The sequence below is a fragment of the Rhipicephalus sanguineus genome, chromosome 11 (genome assembly GCF_013339695.2).
Source record: "Rhipicephalus sanguineus isolate Rsan-2018 chromosome 11, BIME_Rsan_1.4, whole genome shotgun sequence".
Taxonomy (NCBI): domain Eukaryota; kingdom Metazoa; phylum Arthropoda; class Arachnida; order Ixodida; family Ixodidae; genus Rhipicephalus; species Rhipicephalus sanguineus.
The window spans coordinates 123,536,152-123,554,758 of NC_051186.1; the positions used below are offsets into that span (position 1 = coordinate 123,536,152).

The 18,607-nt window shown below is 46.1% G+C and overlaps 1 protein-coding gene across 1 annotated transcript in view; it reads left to right on the forward strand.

Annotated features, from left to right (window-relative positions):
• Window positions 1–16,744, forward strand: part of LOC119375658 (uncharacterized) — a 34,589-nt gene extending 17,845 nt beyond the window's left edge. The window contains exons 4-6 of the mRNA XM_037645893.2: window positions 8,888–8,983; window positions 13,701–13,751; window positions 16,289–16,744. Coding sequence (XP_037501821.1) covers window positions 8,888–8,983; window positions 13,701–13,751; window positions 16,289–16,345 — 204 coding nt within the window. The 3' untranslated portion in view covers window positions 16,346–16,744. The remainder of the gene's footprint in view (window positions 1–8,887; window positions 8,984–13,700; window positions 13,752–16,288) is intronic.
• The last annotated feature ends 1,863 nt before the right edge of the window (window positions 16,745–18,607 follow it).

An 18,607-nucleotide genomic window follows, 5' to 3' on the forward strand; every position in this document is an offset into this window, starting at 1 on the left:
CCCGGAGCTTCTCCGCAGAAATTCTGTTAATAAATGTTTTCACCACCACCACCTTCCACTCCAGCTTGATAAGTACGTGAGGGGGTCCTTTAGGAAAACTATTGCTAGTTTAGGAGACCGGGCTGTAGGTACGCTTCTGAGACGACAAAGAAACTATAAGTCGGACCTGTGCCGCACATGAGGTGTCGTCTATGTCCACATGACACGCTGCCACCCGTTACTACGTAATTAAAAAAATCACAGCATATCCACGGAGTGAATGATGATGAGTGGGCGAAGCTGCGGAGGTTCATCGGTAAACCGTGAACCTTCCGTGAATTCTGCCCAGTACATCATCACCGACGTGAGATCGGGCGCGTTTAAACTAAAGGTTCGATGGGAGTTATGACGACTTGCAGCTCACTTTAATTTTACATGTACGCTGTGAATTTTCATTGTTTAGAAAACCATTGCTTTAGAAAACATCTGGCGTCTTTCGTTAAGCAGCTGGCGTCTTTTCGTTTTGCTTTAGAAACATCTGGCGTCTTTTCGTTTTGCTTTTAGAAAACATCTGGCGTCTTTCGTTGGTTTATTTCGTCAATCAACGGCGTTTTGAACAAAATTTTTATTGTTTAATCACGCACAGGAGAAATCTCACCAGGCACTACCTTGGAGGTAAACAATGGCTGCTAATGGGAATGAGAGACAGAAGAAGTCGGCTTTTAGCTAACACTTACACTTCTACTTCTACTAACGTTTCCTACTGGAACATGCCAATGGCTGCTAATGGGGAATGAGAGACAGAAGAATTCGGCTTTTAGTTAACGCGCACGCTGCGAATTTTTTATTGTTCAACAACGCACAGGAGAAATCTCCCACCGGCACCACCTTGGAGGTCAAGATCTGGTACTAGCTTTAAGACTGGTTACGCACTACGACGGGGACGAACGGGTGCCGCCTTAAGGAGCTTCGCCCCTAAAAAAAGGTTGATTCCTCCATCATAGGAATCGGTATAAAAAGTAAAACGGGTCCTTACAGAAGTGGTTGAATGTTTTCTGTACATTGATATCAGAGGGCTTGCACAATGTATGTTGGTGTTTGGCAGCTACAACGCCGTTAACGTGGATGCACCCACGTTGACTCTTGTTGGCACATCTCCATCCCGACCGCTAGCGTCCATGATGAACGATTAAACAGACCTTTGCGGTAGCTCTAGTAGTTAATGGCGAGAGCGTAATCAGAGAAAGTGGTGTTACAGCGAGAAGAGCATCGCTGATTGGACGCAGAACTTCGGCTAAGGCACGTGGGCTAAGGTCACTATCCATATTGAACGCCACAACCGGACTAGAGGGAAACGCAACTCGCGTCGTGCCCTCCCTCTAGTTCGAGGTTAAAAAGAAATTGCTAGAGTGGCGATTATTGCGCAAGAGTGAAGCCATGCCCACGAAAAGATGGCGGCTGCGCCCGCCACCTTAGTAGGGGCACGATAAACCATCGGCGTTTGGCGAAAGAAGGCGGCGTTTTCATCGCACGCCAAACGAGTTTAATATGGCAACTTTTAGAGGTCAGATACTGCTCCAAGCGTGTCTTTGTGTAACTAGTTTTTGTAAACAAGCCTCAAAGTCAATGCAAATTTTAATGGAGTTCAATCGCCAATACTCCTCTCGACGGGTTACTTTCGTCGGCAACAAGGATATTTTATTTTATAGTTAACGTAGTGCTCACTATGAAAGGTCAGTCATTTGATGCTAAGCAGGCACCACCAGAAAAGCGTTCCGAGCTCTTTGGTGGGCAAAAGCTGTCTTCACTTTTGATGGCAAGGCGTTGCGAGAGCTTCCACTCCAGAATTTTTTAGGTGCGAAGCTCCTTAAAGCGGCACCCGTTCGTCCCTCGTAGTGCGTAACCAGTCGTAACGCTAGTACCAGATCTTGACCTCCAAGGTGGTGCCGGTGGGAGATTTCTCCTGTGCGTTGTTGAACAATAAAAAATTCGCAGCGTGCGCGTTAACTAAAAGCCGAATTCTTCTGTCTCTCATTCCCCATTAGCAGCCATTGGCATGTTCCAGTAGGAAACGTTAGTAGAAGTAGAAGTGTAAGTGTTAGCTAAAAGCTGACTTCTTCTGTCTCTCATTCCCATTAGCAGCCATTGTTTACCTCCAAGGTAGTGCCTGGTGATATTTCTCCTGTGCGTGATTAAACAATAAAAATTTTGTTCAAAACGCCGTTGATTGACGAAATAAACCAACGAAAGACGCCAGATGTTTTCTAAAAGCAAAACGAAAAGACGCCAGATGTTTCTAAAGCAAAACGAAAAGACGCCAGCTGCTTAACGAAAGACGCCAGATGTTTTCTAAAGCAATGGTTTTCTAAAGAATGAAAATTCACAGCGCACATGTAAAATTAAAGTGAGCTGCAAGTCGTCATAACTCTCATCGAACCTTTAGTATAAACGCGCCCGATCTCACGTCGGTGATGATGTACTGGGCAGAATTCACGGAAGATTCACGGTTTACCGATGAACCTCCGCAGCTTCGCCCACTCATCATCATTCACTCCGTGGATATGCTGCGATTTTTTACAGCGAAAGCTGTTATGAGATCATTTCGACGGCCGTTTTTGGTGGCGTAGTTGTCCGCCGCCGCCGCCGCCGCCGCCGGTGTCCGTAACCGCTATCGCTCGAAATAAAAAACGAAATAATAAAATATTTCCAGGATGGAACGGGGTTCGAACCTGGGCCCTCTGCGTGGGAGCCCAGTGTTGAACCTCAGGGCCATGCCGGTTTTTTTTTCTTTATTACTTACTTTTGCACCTCATACAATAATATTACAGTGCATAAACCGTACATACAGAGGTAAAGACCGGAATGGTTACATAGTGACTAGAATTCCTTTATACGGATAAGTGGCTCAAGATGTTCGAGCTACTCTGGAATTGGGTCTTTAGTTTTACACTCAATAAACTTCGTGATCATTTGGCGGAAATATTCACGAATGGGCAGTGTACTGATGTGCTTGGAACTGCCTTGCAAAACGACGCTATACAGGCTTCATGTCCAGAAGGAACCACATTAACATATGTAATTTAGTGTGCTAGAAGAGTGAAATAACAACCACGCACCACACAACGCGAATTCTGTAACCAGGCGTCACACAATGCGAATTGCGCAACGAGTGGGCTGTTGGATGCCTCCAACCCACTACAAGGGGCTCTGCAATAATTCTTCATCGTCATCAGGCACAACACCAACAAAGTGCGCATAATGCCTTACATGTTTTTAGCGGGTACCACGGCTCTCCGTTGAATGACGAAAAATGGCATAGTGGCTGCTTCCCTACTTCACAGAAATTATGATTTATAGCGCAGTGGGTTCCTCGCAAGTGCACTTGCATTGGTTGCCAAGGAAGCCCATGAGCCCATCATCCATTTCCTCAGGGTCTCAATAAAGTTCTTCCCCCCTCTCTCTGTCTCTCTTTCTCACGTCAATGTATGTTGCATGGTGGGAGAGTTAAATAGCGACCGGGCGTCACACAATGCGAATTACGTAACTGGTGAGCCGTTTAAAGCTTCCAACCCATTATAAAGGGCTGAGCCACAATTCTTCATCGTCATCAGTTGGCACGTAAACAAAGTGCACATAATGCCTTACATATGTGTAGCTGGAACCTCGCTTCTGCGCACAATGAAGAATAATGGCGTTGTAGGTGCTTCTCAATTTCACAAATATTGTGATTTATGGCGTAGTGGGTACATTGCTAGTGTGCTTCTATTAGTAGCCCCAAGAGAGTTTACAACGGGCTCTAGAAATGCCGCTCTTCCAGCTTTCGCTGTGACTGTGCTGCGCTTTCCGCGCAGGCCTGGCATTTTTCTTAAACCTCCTTGAGCCCTACCGCGATTTTTCGCGCGGCGAGCGTAATGGCGCGTTCACACTGAGACATTCGGCGGCGAGAGCGCGCGGAATCCGCTTCAGCGGCAGCGAGATCCGCCGGTAAAGCTCTTTCCGTGCCGATCGATCCCGGACCAATTTTTGCGGCTGCTGCCGCCGGATTCTCTCAGCGCGAACCAATCGGAACGCGAGTCGAACACTCGAAAAAACACGCTTGATCCCTCCGTCATAGGAATCGGAATAACACGAAAGTAAAGCGTGCCCTTACAGAAGTAACTGAATGCTTACTGTACATTGATATAAGAGAGTTTGCACAATGTATATTGATGCCTGGCAGCTAATGGCGCCGTTTAACGTGTATGCACCCACATTGGTGATTGGTGGTACGTCTCCGTCCCAACGACTAACGTCCACGTTAAATTATTAAACAAACCCTTGTGGTAGCTGTAGTAGTTAACGGTGAAAGAGTAATCAGAGAACGAGGTGTGATAGCCAGAACAGCGTCGCATATTGGGCGCAGAACTTGGTCGCCATCCCGCGGCATGTTAAAATGCGATGAACACCACGGCCGGACTAGAGGGAAACGCAAAGCGCGTCGTGTCGCCCCGGTAGCCCGGTCACAATTTTTCTCGGGGCGAGAGCGTGAGCATGGAACGCGCTGTTACAGCCAGGTGAGGCAGGCGTGCGTCGCAGAGCTATTTTTGGTTTGTATTAGCGTGATGCTGAGCGAGGCCGACGCTTTTACGACGCTCGGGCAAAGGTCGCCACCTCGCGGCGTGGTAAGGCATTGACAAAATTCAACTTTTATTGAAAACGCGCCGAATGGGACGGACGCGTAAACGCATAGCAGGTGCTAGTCGCGGAGGCCACATCAACGACGAATTACTTTACCTTACCACTCCCAGAGGTCAACACCACGCAGCCGACCGGGAGAGTGGTAGATATAAAAGGCGCGTTCGTAAAGCCTCCAGAGTTTGTGACCGTGGCGCAGTGGATAGCGTGCCCGGCATCTGCTGTTGCGGACCGAGCGGTCGTGGGTTCGATGCCCGTTGACGGTACCATTTTTTTAGGGGCGAAGCTCCTTATAGCGGCACCCGTTCGTCCCTCGTAGCGTAGTATGTAACCAGTCTTACGCTTTGACCTGCAAGGTGGTGCCGGTGGGAGATTTTTCCTGTGCGTTGTTGAACAATAAAAAATTCGCAGCGTTAGCTAAAAGCCGACTTCTTGTGTCTCTCATTCCCATTAGCAGCCATTCTTTACCTCCAAGGTAGTGCCTGGTGAGATTTCTCCTGTGCGTGATTAAACAATAAAAATTTTGTTCAAAACGCTGTTGATTGATGAAATAAACCAAGAAAGGACGCCAGATGTTTTGTAAAAGCAAAACGAAAGAACGCCAGATGTTTCTAAAGCAAAACGAAAAGACGCCAGCTGCTTAACGAAAGACGCCAGATGTTTCTAAGCAATGGTTTTCTAAACAATGAGAATTCACAGCGTACATGTAAAATTAAAGTGCGCTGCAAGTCGTCATAACTCATCGAACCTTTAGTATAAACGCGCCCGATCTCACGTCGGTGATGATGTACTGGGCAGAATTCACGGAAGATTCACGGTTTACCGATGAACCTCCGCAGCTTCGCCCACTCATCATCATTCACTCCGTGGATATGCTGTGATTTTAGGGGCGAGCTCCTTAAGGCGGCACCCGTTCGTCCCTCGCCGTGCTCGTAGTAGTGAGTAACAAGTCTTACCCTTTGACCTCCAGGTGGTGCCGGTGGGAGATTTCTCCTGTGCGTTGTTGAACAATAAAAAATTCGCAGCGTGCGCGTTAACTAAAAGCCGAATTCTTCTGTCTCTGTAGAAGTGTAAGTGTTAGCTAAAAGCCGACTTCTCTGTCTCTCATTCCCATTAGCAGCCATTCTTTACCTCCAAGGTAGTCCTGGTGAGATTTCTCCTGTGCGTGATTAAACAATAAAATTTTGTTCAAAACGCCGTTGATTCATGAAATAAACCAACAAAAGACGCCAGATGTTTTGTAAAAGCAAAACGAAAGAACGCCAGATGTTTCTAAAGCAAAACGAAAAGACGCCAGCTGCTTAACGAAAGACGCCAGATGTTTTCTAAGCAATGGTTTTCTAAACAATGAAAATTCACAGCGTACATGTAAAATTAAAGTGCGCTGCAAGTCGTCATAACTCATCGAACCTTTAGTATAAACGCGCCCGATCTCACGTCGGTGATGATGTACTGGGCAGAATTCACGGAAGATTCACGGTTTACCGATGAACCTCCGCAGCTTCGCCCACTCATCATCATTCACTCCGTGGATATGCTGTGATTTTTTTTCTTTGCCATCTGATTCTGTATATTTTTTCGACGTCTTTTCCGTGACGGAAATACGTCACTGAAGTCTTGGTGGACCCCGGCATAAAACACGTTCGTGTTAAAATGGCAGTGTGCTTGTGATATCGCAGTCGTCGACGCCGGTAGCGACAGCGAAGTCTTTCGTAATCATCCTGTAATTTTCGGCAACTGCCAAGTGTTGTCGCGATTAGCATCGTTGCAATACACCATCGCGATCTCGCAGAACAGGTAGCATTATCTCGGCTCGGCCAAGCTTCTCACGTCTTGCAAATCAGGACGAACCAACCACAACTGCTTGCGTCGTTTCTTGTTCCGCGAATGCATGGTTCTCGTCGTCAGACATCGCCAGAAAGTTGCTTTCCAGCAGGCACAGCAGTTCGACGACCCTGCTCCTGTTTATGCGCTTCGCAGTAACGAAACGCGAACACAACGCAGAGCGCGTCGATGCCAGCGTTCCTTCGCGCGAAGGAACGATGACAACTAGGCGCCCAAATTTCGGCGGTGTGGTTGGTAAGTAGTGTGAACAATGCGGAACTTTGGCGGCGCGAGAATTACGGTCGCTCTAGACGGCGGATTCCGCAGTTTGCACGCGGCTTAAGCGGGGAACGCGGTATTACAGCCAGGCGAGGCAGGACGAGAGAGGCGCGCGTTGCAGACCTATTTTAGATGCGAAGCTTTTTATTGCAGAGTCCAAACCGGTGGTGTGTGGCGTGACCACCCTCACTGCGCATGCGCAAACCCTCTCCAATAACCCTCCCTCTCTCTTCCTCTCCACTCCCCCCTTCTCGCGCGCCTCATTCTTTCCTACGCAACGCCGCGATGAGCGCCAGCGCATGCGCGTACCCTCCTCCTCTCTCTCCTCTCTCACTCTCCACCCCTCTCGCGCGCCTGTAGACCGCATTCCCCGCTCGCCCTGTGAGAATTAATGTGATATGAATGGATATTATGAGTGAGGCCGTGGTTTGGGTTAAGGTAGCCACCTCGCGGTGTGTTAAGGCGTTCAAAAAATTGCACTTCTATTAGAAACGCGCCCAATGGGACGGACGCTTAGCAACGACGCGTTGCAGGAGTTAATCGCGGCGTCCACGGTCATGATGAATTACTTCACTTTACCGCTCCCAGACGCCGACACCACCCCGCCGACCAAAATCACTGCGAGAGGAAAGTGTGAGTTATAAAAGGCGCGTTTGTAAATCCTCTATAGTGTGTGTGAGTAGTGTCTATAGTGTGTGAGCAAATATGGTTAACCATGACACACTACCGGTCGCCGTTGAATAATGGCGGGGAGTGGGGCTAGAGTAGGCTTAGACAGGCTGATCTTAGCGTACCACCCCCGCCACTTCCTTTGTGCATATGTAAGGAGTAGGGGTGCGCGAATAGTGAATTTTAGAACCGAATCGAATACGAATCGAATAGCGATGACACCGAATCGAATACGAATACGAACCCAATACTATTCGAATAGTTTTCACATAGTAAGGCAACCATTTTCAAAGCAGCCCTAGAATGGTTATGTAACCATTTTCGAAACAACCCAAGAATTCCACAACATTTTACTTGAAACAAATATTCACTAACTTTGACAAAGGAACATTACGATTACTTTTACCCGACAAAAAATACCACAAATTTTGTAAACTAAGGCAAGCTTGTATGGAGCAGCAAATAGGGCCTTAGAAATATCATGGCACGTTGTTAACAGATTTTAAATCAAACTGATATATCTATAAATATCAAACAATATGCGCGAGTCAACATCACCATAAATGTAATGATGAATATAGTAGACTGATGACTGTCGCTTCGGCAACACTGGATTTTTAAGCAGAAGCGCGTTCATCCTGTAATCGATATAGCGTCAATCGTCCCCGAAAACCTCGGGCCGCATGCATGTTGGTAATGAAATTTTTGTACATTTGTGCCTTTTTCTACCACCTAACAAGTGTTATTTGATGCAATGTTGATTTGTTATACGTGCATTAGTATAACTTGCTTTTTTATGTGCTTTTTAAATCACGCAGTTTAGCGTTCATTTGTATGCTATTTTGTTTTATGTTATGCCTGATTTGCAAGCAACTTCTGTACCCATACCTGCAATGTCTCGCTGTGAGATGGCAGTATATGTAAATAAATAAATAAATAAATAAATAAATAAATAAATAAATAAATAAATAAATAAATAAATGTTTATGACAAGACACTTTACCGCTGTCTGTTCCAACGCTTTGTTTCGTTGAGGTTTTTTTCATCGGTGCCTATTATTCGAAAAGTATTCGGCATTCCTAATATGCCCTATTGGATTCCACTACCTAATCGAACAGAAGGCTATTCGATTCGTTATTCAAAATTTTCGAATATTCACACACGCCTAGTAAGAAGTTATGTCACTGCCGACATTAAAGTAGTTAGTAAGTTCAAAGTTGTATGGCCGCACACATATCTCTAAATGCAGCACTTTTTTGCCACTTCCGTGATGTCAATAGAGTGACGGTAGAACCGGTGCTTGCATCACGCTGGACATCTGTGACGCGAGAGCTTGCGAATGTCATGTTGCCTCGAAGGAACACGCTCTCTAAAACGTAGCGAAACCAGAACGGAAACGTGCGCTGAAGGTTGCATTGTTTTCGAAAGCAGTGCCGCTGAATCAAGGTTTCTTTCTACGCAGAAAATATCAGCACTGATGGTGCCATGGATACTGGCCATGGTGCCATTCATTTTGTGGCTCATCGGAGCGGCTGTCTGGGCTGCCGTGAACCCCAAAGTAAGTGCTTAATGAATACAAATATCCGATCGCACTAGCGCGTGGCGCTGGATTCGTTGTCGAACCTAATTTGCTCGACACACTACAAAGCGCTAGCTTTGTTGGACATGTTACGATTGGCACGCTAGTTACATACACGTACTTCAAGAACAAAAAATTCATCGACGATCACGATACTGCCTAATGCAAATTCTGAGCGCAGCTTCGTGTCGGGGCAAGGTCAACTGTGTTTGAAGTTTTGGCTTTTAGATGCGAAGCATCTTATGGCGGAGTTCAATCCGGTGGTGGTGGTGGTGGTGTGCGGCATGACCACCCTTACTGCGCAGCCTTACATGTCTCATGCGAACGTGACCTTGAACGAAATGCCGGCGTGAGCGGGTGAGCGAAGTGAAGCAAACACTGTGACGTGATCACGCAAGCTGCGTTCACACTTCATCTTTACGGCTTTCGTGCGACCAAAAAATTGCGGGACGCTTAAGCTTCGCCTTCAAGAGTTGAACGCGATCGCTATATCCGGCCCCATCCTCGTCGTGCTCTATTTAGCTTGTGAGTATGTTCAGTCGCCCGGTCTCACACATGCACACACTCGACATACCTATAGTAAAGGTGAAGGTTTCCGCCCTCTTCAATGGTACTTTTATGACAACAGTGTACCCACTACGTGTGTGTAAGAGAATGCGCGCACTAATATGTTCGCCCTTTGTAATGGGTGGCATGCTTTAAACCAGCAGCAATTATGCGCGTGATACGTTGCCATGCACCCACTACGTGTTGGTAAGGGAGTACGCGCAGTAATGATGATGAAATGAGCTTTATTTGGTCCTGGAGAACCCCGATCAGACAACCCCCGAAGGGGGGTGCGCCGCAGTTGCTGGCTGCACCCACGCCGGTACTGGAAGACCGTGGCCCTCCGCCCGTTCGCAGGCCTCCTGGACTGCCCACAGCTGGACTGAGAGCTTGTTGCTTTTAAGAGCCCTCTCCCAGTCCTCTTCTGTGCTGAACTTTGCGCTAAGTAACGCCGGGCACTGCCAGAGCATATGAGCGAGTGTGCAATTATCCGCCCCACAGCTAGGACATCCTGGATTTATGCCTTCAGCAAAGTGGCTAAACGTGCTGCGAGACGGGAAGGAACCTGCCTGCAGCATCCGGAGAACCGACGACTGCGGCCTAGTAATGAGTCTGCCTTTTGTAATGGGTGGCCGGCTTTAAACCAACAACTCGTTATGCAGTTCACATGGTGTGACACCCGATGGCAATATACGCTTGTACGCCGTTTTACTGCGATATTACATCTCCTACTGTGACACCTGTACAAAGGACGCGTATGTTTGTGAAGCATTAAAGTTAATTTGAGCGCAGTTCCAAGCAATGGAGTGCATCTGTAGTAGAACACCTGCTTGTCGCGCAGACGACCTGGGTTTGATTCTCACTCGAACCTAGGATTTTTTATTATTTATTTTTTTGGTCACGGACAAGATGATGATTTTTCGCTCACAACCAGCGACGCCGACATCGGAATTTCTGCGGAACGAGCACTTTGACGCTATCGGGTTAAAAATAAAAAATAATAAAAAAAATCACAGCATATCCACGGAGTGAATGATGATGAGTGGGCGAAGCTGCGGAGGTTCATCGGTAAACCGTGAATCTTCCGTGAATTCTGCCCAGTACATCATCACCGACGTGAGATAGGGCGCGTTTATACTAAAGGTTCGATGAGTTATGACGACTTGCAGCTCACTTTAATTTTACATGTACGCTGTGAATTTTCATTGTTTAGAAAACCATTGCTTTAGAAAACATCTGGCGTCTTTCGTTAAGCAGCTGGCGTCTTTTCCTTTTGCTTTAGAAACATCTGGCGTTCTTCCGTTTTGCTTTTACAAAACATCTGGCGTCTTTCGTTGGTTTATTTCATCAATCAACGGCGTTTTGAACAAAATTTTTATTGTTTAATCACGCACAGGAGAAATCTCACCAGGCACTACCTTGGAGGTAAAGAATGGCTGCTAATGGGAATGAGAGACAGAAGAAGTCGGCTTTTAGCTACCGCTGCGAATTTTTTATTGTTCAACAACGCACAGGAGAAATCTCCCACCGGCACCACCTTGGAGGTCAAAGCGTAAGACTGGTTACGGACTACGACTACGACTACGAGGGACGAACGGGTGCCGCCTTAAGGAGCTTCGCCCCTAAAAATTATGCCACCTTCTTATTAGTGTTGCAAAGTATGAAGGAAGTGCGGAGCCGGGCAGCATTCCTGTTTCTCTTTCTTTTCTCTCCTTCTTTCCTCCTCTCTTACTTTCCATTTTTGTCTGTTTTCTTACCTCTGTTATGTCTCTGTTTATTCTATTTCCTTCTTTCTCTCTCCATATATTTCTTTCTCGCTTTTTCTATCCTTCTTTCTCTTCTCTCTCTCTATTTCTCGCTTCCCCTTTCTCTCTGTCTCTCTAATTATTTCTGTCTCGCTTTTACTGATTCTCTCTCTCTCTCTCTCTCTCTCTATCTCTCTTTCTTTCTCTTCCGTGCGGCTTTTATGTGTCTGTTTCTTTCGATCTCGACTATTTCTCTCTTTGTCTTTCTATCCTTGTTTGTTTTTCATCCCTTTCTTTCTCTCTCTCTATCTCAGTACTTGTTCTCTCGCCCATTAGAGTAATTGCATTCTACGCCGGAAAAATCGCCGCACGTGTTCTGGGAGCGAAGCAGAAGATGAAAAAATCACACCATCTCCCGCTAAAGGGGATCATGAGGCGATGCGAAGCAGTGTTTCGGCATGTAGAGCCCGCGTTTCAGAGGGGAGAGAGGGAGAGGAGAGGGAAAGGGAAGGGGAAAGGGAAGGAGAAAAGGGGAATGTGGAGGGAAAGGGGAAGTGGAGAGGGTTTGCACATGCGCAGTAAGGGTGGTCACGCCACACACCACCACCACCACCACCGGATTGAACTCCGCTGTAAGATGCTTCACATCTAATAAGACGAAGAGAGTACTTGCCGGTTCATGATGATGGTTTTCACTTTTTTCTATCATGGCGCCGTTTCGCCTCACTCCGTAGAATGTTTCTTGAAATGCCGAGTGGTAGGCTGGGCTTACCATTTACTTCTTCTAGCCTGTTGTCATTTGGAGCCGATCGGTTTGCGGCAAACCGCAGTGCTATTATGACTGCGCTACACAAATTCATTCAAGCAACCTTCCGGTTGCGTCAATGAATTTGTGTAGCGCAGTTATAATAGCACTCTGTTAGTGCTACCGACCACTGAACCAACTCCGCCCCCCCCCTCCCTTTTTTTTATAAATTATTATTTTTTCACTCTTTATCCTACGGCTTTCTGAATTTCTTAACTCTTTCACTTTTTATTTATATCGCGTTTCATTCTTCTCTCTTTTTGGCGTTTCACAGGGTTTACATTTCCCTTTATAATTGTCAATGTGGCCAATCCCCCTCGCGGGTATGAGCCAGTCTCCTTTAGGCGACAAACAAACAAACAATTATGGTTTTCTGTGGGCTCGGCACGACATAACGAAAAGCTTAACAGATACGCTGCAAAAGCGGAGTTCTTCCCAAGCATCGCTCGAGGCGCGCGAGCTGCTCACACACTTCGTCTTTGCTGCGGTCGCTGTGAGCAATAAAAAAGAAGTCAGTTTCGCCGCAAGGGTGAAACATCATTTAGTACCGACAAACTTGCGAAAAATTCAGCTGTTATGGGTACCAGGCCACTGCGGAATATATTTAAATGAGATGGCGGACACATTAGCCACAATATTTTTAAGGGGACCCATTACACCGATTATACCCGATACTGCTTACGCGACAGCAGTAAGATTTCGAAATGCGTGTCTGCTTAATGAAATAGGCAAATTTTCATGGGATCAATTCAGCGACTTCGCACATCTAAGATTTTGCTGGAATAAGCAGTGGTGTGTATCACGGCAAGTAGAAGTTACTTTCACCAGACTACGCTGCAGAATTCCGAAGTTGAATTATTACTTACACAAAGGTGGACTCAGCGCGTCTCCGTTATGTCAATTTTGCGGTGAAATAGAGACAATAGAGCATTTCTTTTTGTTCTGTCACCGGTATTCTAATTAGCGAAAAAGATGCCTCGTCGCTCCCCTTCAAAAGTTAGGATTACAAATCAATGTTCCGCACATTTTATCATTTGGTGGCATTACATTAGGTTATAGCCACAGCGAGGTCCACTCTGCAGTGTTTAATTACATACAGGAAACAAAAAGGTTACCATGCTAGTTTATATTGGCTTCTTTTCAGTACTAATTCCAAGTGTTGTTACATCCGTCAAACATCACACCTGATAGTCTGACTGTGTGCTCTGCAGAATTTTCAAGTATTAGCTATGTTTTTTTTATCTCTTTTAGTCTAAATTACGTTTATCTTTAGCCTCATAGGTATTTACCTCAAAGATCCTGCCGCCCGGCTCTTGGCCCACCCCCCTTTGTGGGTAAGCGCCAATAGTAAGAGGTCATCATCATCATCATCATCTGAATGTAATAGCAACGGATTGCAGTGTCACACGAAGAAAGGCTAGCAGCTCACTCCTTTAGAAAACACGGCCGCTGCACTGTGCGAAGTGATCTTTGTGCTGTCTATGGCTTCAATTAACGCAAATACTTAAAAGAAAAATTTCTTGGTGTTATCTTTATTGAGGTGTACGATATTTTTATTAATATAACATGCACGAGCTCGAATGATTTTTACGTTTTTCAGATGATGGATCCTGTCAGCTCTACGTTGATGTTTGCGTTTGCACTTGTCCAGGTGAGTACAGCTGAACATGTTAGAGACGCCAAAATTTATAGAATGCAGAAGTTCGTATATAGCCTATTGCAGAGCAAGTCGCTATAAAAAACACATGTTTGTTTAGACAACAATTTAATTCATATATGAATGCCCATTGATAAATCGCAAGGCAAGCTACATCAAAGCCGGCTGTTCCAATGAGTACATCACAAGAACATACGTTCAAAATACAGACCAACGTACTATGCCTAGAAAAAAAATTACGTAAGCATAACGGCATCAGAAAATAGAAGTTGCAGTGCCTACAGTAATTTAGCTCTATACTGCAATAGGGTGCAAGAGAAGTTTTATTTGGATAATTTTTTTCCTACTGATGGTTTTGCTCTTTGTTGCAAAGTGTTGTGCACCGCAGTCAATCATTCAGACCTTTTCTAAAGCAGTCCTAGCTCTGTTTGCAAAGAGGCGACCCTTCTCCACCATCCTCCACCTCCCCCCCCCCCCCCACAAAAAAATTACACCATCTCCCGCTATAGGGGACGATGAGGCGATGCGAAGCCGGAGTACTTGCACGATCGCGTTCCGTTGGCGTTCGCTGTGCATGCTACCGACCTCGCGTCGTGGAACGCGAAGAGGAACACTACGCGCGTCGTGTCTTCCCTCTAGCCTGGCCGTTAATTCTCACAGGGGGTGCAGGGAATGCGCTCGACAGGCGCGCGAGAGAGAGGCAGCGTAGGAGTGGAGAGAGAGAGGGGGAGGGGGCGCGCATGCGCTGGCCCTCATCGCGACGCTGCGCAGGAGAGAATTTCGGCACGTCCAGCCCGCGTTTCAGAGGAGCCAACCGAGGCAAGCACTGGACTAAACGCGCGCAGCGCTCTACTGGCTCTACCACTTGAAGGAGAGGAGACTAGAGGAGGAGAGTAGCGTATGCGCCGTGAAAGCAGAAGCGAGAACGCAGGAGAAGCGCAAGCAGGTGCTGGTAGAGAAGTGCAGAGAGTAACGCGCAGCTGTTGGAGAGAGGGAAGGAGGAGAGTCGCGCATGCGTAGTGCGAGTGCGGAGCACAACGCTGCGTGCGGATGACCACGCCGCGTTACATACCCCCGAGCAAGAGATACTTCGCATCTAAAAAAAGAAAAACGGCCAAGTAAATGCGGTCTCAGATGTGACATCGCAGGTTTCTTCGATCTCCAGTTCGTCTAACTGTCGTATACAACTGCCGTTTTTCACCATATCAAGCCATCAGACTATACGGTAATACTGGCGCGTATTTTTCTAATACAACAGGTTTCCTATGGAAAAAGAACACTTCCATTAAAATTCACTATGAAATATGGCACAATATACTTGTGGAAATCACACTAATTAGTAGTTAATCACCAAATTCTCAGTAGGTAATTATTTAATTAAATACTTCATGACACGCTTTGCAAATTGACGAGTTGTATAACAGCAGGTGAGTTTGCAAGGTATGTTCACTTAGATCGCGTTCTGTGGATGGCGCCGATTTGGAGACACGCGCCATCAGTTTTGCGGTAAAGATTCACTGTTTCTTGCAACACGCCGTTTCATGCCCTGAAGACAGAGATAAGTGGAACTCCCATGTTTCTGTAGACACGCGGTCTTAGCTTAGAAGGTAAGGTGTTGCTCTGTTAAGCTTGAGGGCGCGGGTTGGATTCCCGGCCCCGGCGATCGCATATCGATAGGGCAGAAATCCAAATTCGCTCGTGTACTTAAATTTAGGTGCTCCTTAAAGCACTCCAGCTGGTCAAAATTAATCAGTAGTCCCCAACTACGGTACGCCTCATAATCATATCTTGAATTTGGCACTAAAGCCCCAGAAATTATGTATTTATTACAACACTCTTGAAATTAATGTCTCCGAACGAGTGTCGCCCTCAAAATTAATTCAAAGCGAATGTGCATCGCTAACTCGTCGGCTACAATTCGTCACTAACAATATTTGCCGTAAAGTGAATAACAAGTTATTTATTGTATCTCCTTTAGAAATTCCTAGTTAATAAGTTGCTTAGCAATGCTTACAAAATATAGTTTGCTTCGTGAACAAATCTAAGTTTATTAAGGTTAGCTACCGTGACAGTCTAAACTAGAAAGAAGTTCAGGGAAAGATGGAGACTTGAAGAGATGAAAAGATTGTTAGACAGGGAATGTCGCTGCAACCAAAGTTTCGACAAGCGGACTTCTCTTCGTCAGGGCCCTGACAAACACAAGTCCACTTGTCGAACCGTTGGTTGCATTCACTTTTGAACGATTTTTAATTAATTACCGTAATTGTGACATTTACGGATGACCGTCGGACCGGACTTTCTTTTGAATAAATTTTCTTTTCTTTCTTGCAAGATCCTATCTTTAGGAAAATTTTGCAGTCTTCTCGAATAAGCACCCCGCGATACCTATGCATGATCGTCTGCTAGTCCCGCTACATTTAGGCATTAGGAATTAAAGCGATAATTTTTTTGTGTGTAGATGGCGCCCTTGTATACAAATAGTGACGTATGCAATCAAGCAATGAACACCTTTCACGTGCTTTCATTTGCAGGCGTACTTCTTATCCTGTGCAGTCTTCTACCACAGAGTACTGGTCAGAGAGCACTGAGAAGCATACCTGAAAACAAGAAACAAATCTGCGAAAAACGAAGACGATGGAGCTACGTCCAGAAGAGACGCGAAACCACGGAGGTGGCTTTGTACTTAAGCTCGACCTTGTATATATTTGCTGCCTACTTTCTGTGCAAAGATTACTGCGAACATGGTTTCTCAATCTTTATTTATTACGAAGGCATCTCCCATTGTAGTACGTGTTAAAGAAATCATTATCTCTTTTAAATGCGTATTTTACACGGAGGGTGAGCGGCGGTGTCATTTTCACGGGCCGCCTAATATTTTCGTAGTTTCGTTTTTCATCCCATTACTGTATGATAACCAAATGACCGGAAGTTCGCCAACTACCGTAGTGGATAAGCGCTGTCTCTTTAAACACCTATCGAGGAGATTTACTGTAGTCCTTGATTATGGAAGTAAACTTCAGTATTCTTCTTCTGCTCTTTTGCATGACTTTCGGCTTCCACTTCTGGTGCTAACTTTACTTCTGCTAACTTTACAAGCCAAGAAGAGCTTGTACTTGATACAAGTTGAATACGATCAGTGATTGTAAAGGACAATGCGTGCGACACCTAAAGAAAGCGGGCGTTTTGTATGCCAAAGTACAAAAAGTGAACTCATGGTTGACGCTGACCAAGCACAATCACGCGGCACCGTACTGGGCATGTCGAATCAGAACTCGAGCTTAAGCAGCGACACAAAAAATGTTCATTTTAGACCAAACGTCTGGTTTAATGAATAAATATGGTCGCGAATTACGCAAGGAAGACGACGAACATAATCGCGTAATCGCCAGTGGCCGTAAGTATTTCAGGCGTCAAGGGCTAAGATGTGTAGTGGAAATCCTTGAGAAGCATTTAAGGTGCCCGGATGTACTGCTTGCAGGTACAGGTGTGCTTGTTGCAGTAAAGGCCCGTGCCGCACTGCCGAACGTCGCGATGGTCGCTGACGCGATTGGAGCAGTCTTGGTCCAGGGCTGCAGCACGAAATAACACAGCAGCAGATTACGATCTTTGTCTGTATTCGTGCCTCAAGCGTTGGTTTACAGTTTATGGTGTTATATAGTGAATTCATAGATTACGAGAAGGCATTTGATTCGGTGGAGACATCAGCAGTCATGCAAGCACTGCGGAATCAGGGCATCGACGAGGCCTATATAAACATAATGGAAGACATCTACAGCGCATCCACAGCCACTATAGTCCTTCATAAAGAAAGCGACAGAATCCCAATAAAGAAGGGCGTACGACAGGGAGACACGATCTCTCCAATGCTATTCACCGCGTGTGTACAGGAGGTTTTCAGGGCCCTAGATTGGGAAGAATTAGGGATAAGAGTTAATGGAGAGTATCTCAGTAACCTGCGATTCGCTGATGACATTGCATTGATGAGTAACGCGGGAGACGAATTACAGCTCATGATTACTGAACTGGATACGGAAAGTAGAAGAGTAGGTCTGAAAATTAATATGCATAAAACTAAAGTAATGTGGAACAATCTTGGCAGAGAACAGCGCTTTGCGATAGGTGGCGAGACGCTGGAAGTTGTAAAGGAGTACGTCTACTTAGGACAGGTAGTAACCGCGGAGCCGAACCATGAGAGTGAAATAACTAGAAGAACAAGGATGGGATGGGGCTCATTCGGCAAGCACTATCAAATCATGAATTGTAGTCTACCACTATCCCTCAAGAGGAAGGTATATAACAGCTGCATCTTACCGGTACTTACCTACGGAGCAGAAACCTGGAGACTTACAAAGAGGGTTCAACTTAAATTGAGGACGACGCAGCGAGCGATGGAAAGGAAAATGATAGGTGTAACCTTAAGAGACAGGAAGAAAGCAGAGTGGGTCAGGGAACAAACGGGGGTTAAGGATATCATAGTTGAAATTAAGAAGAAGAAATGGATATGGGCCGGCCACGTAGCACGTCGGCAGGATAACCGGTGGTCATTAAGGGTAACTGACTGGATTCCAAGAGATGGAAAACGCGTGAGGGGGAGACAAAAAATTAGGTGGGTAGATGAGATTAAGAAGTTTGCAGGTATAACGTGGCAGCAGAAAGCACAGGACCGGGTTGATTGGCGGAACATGGGAGAGGCCTTTGCCCTGCAGTGGGCGTAGACAGGCTGATGATGATGATAGTGAATTCCACTGGTAGATCTCGAGCGGTGTGCCCAATCCACGAGGGAGCCACAAAATCCGGCGCGGAGCAACCCGATCCAGATCGACCAGCGGGCCTATACCATAGCAGGGAAT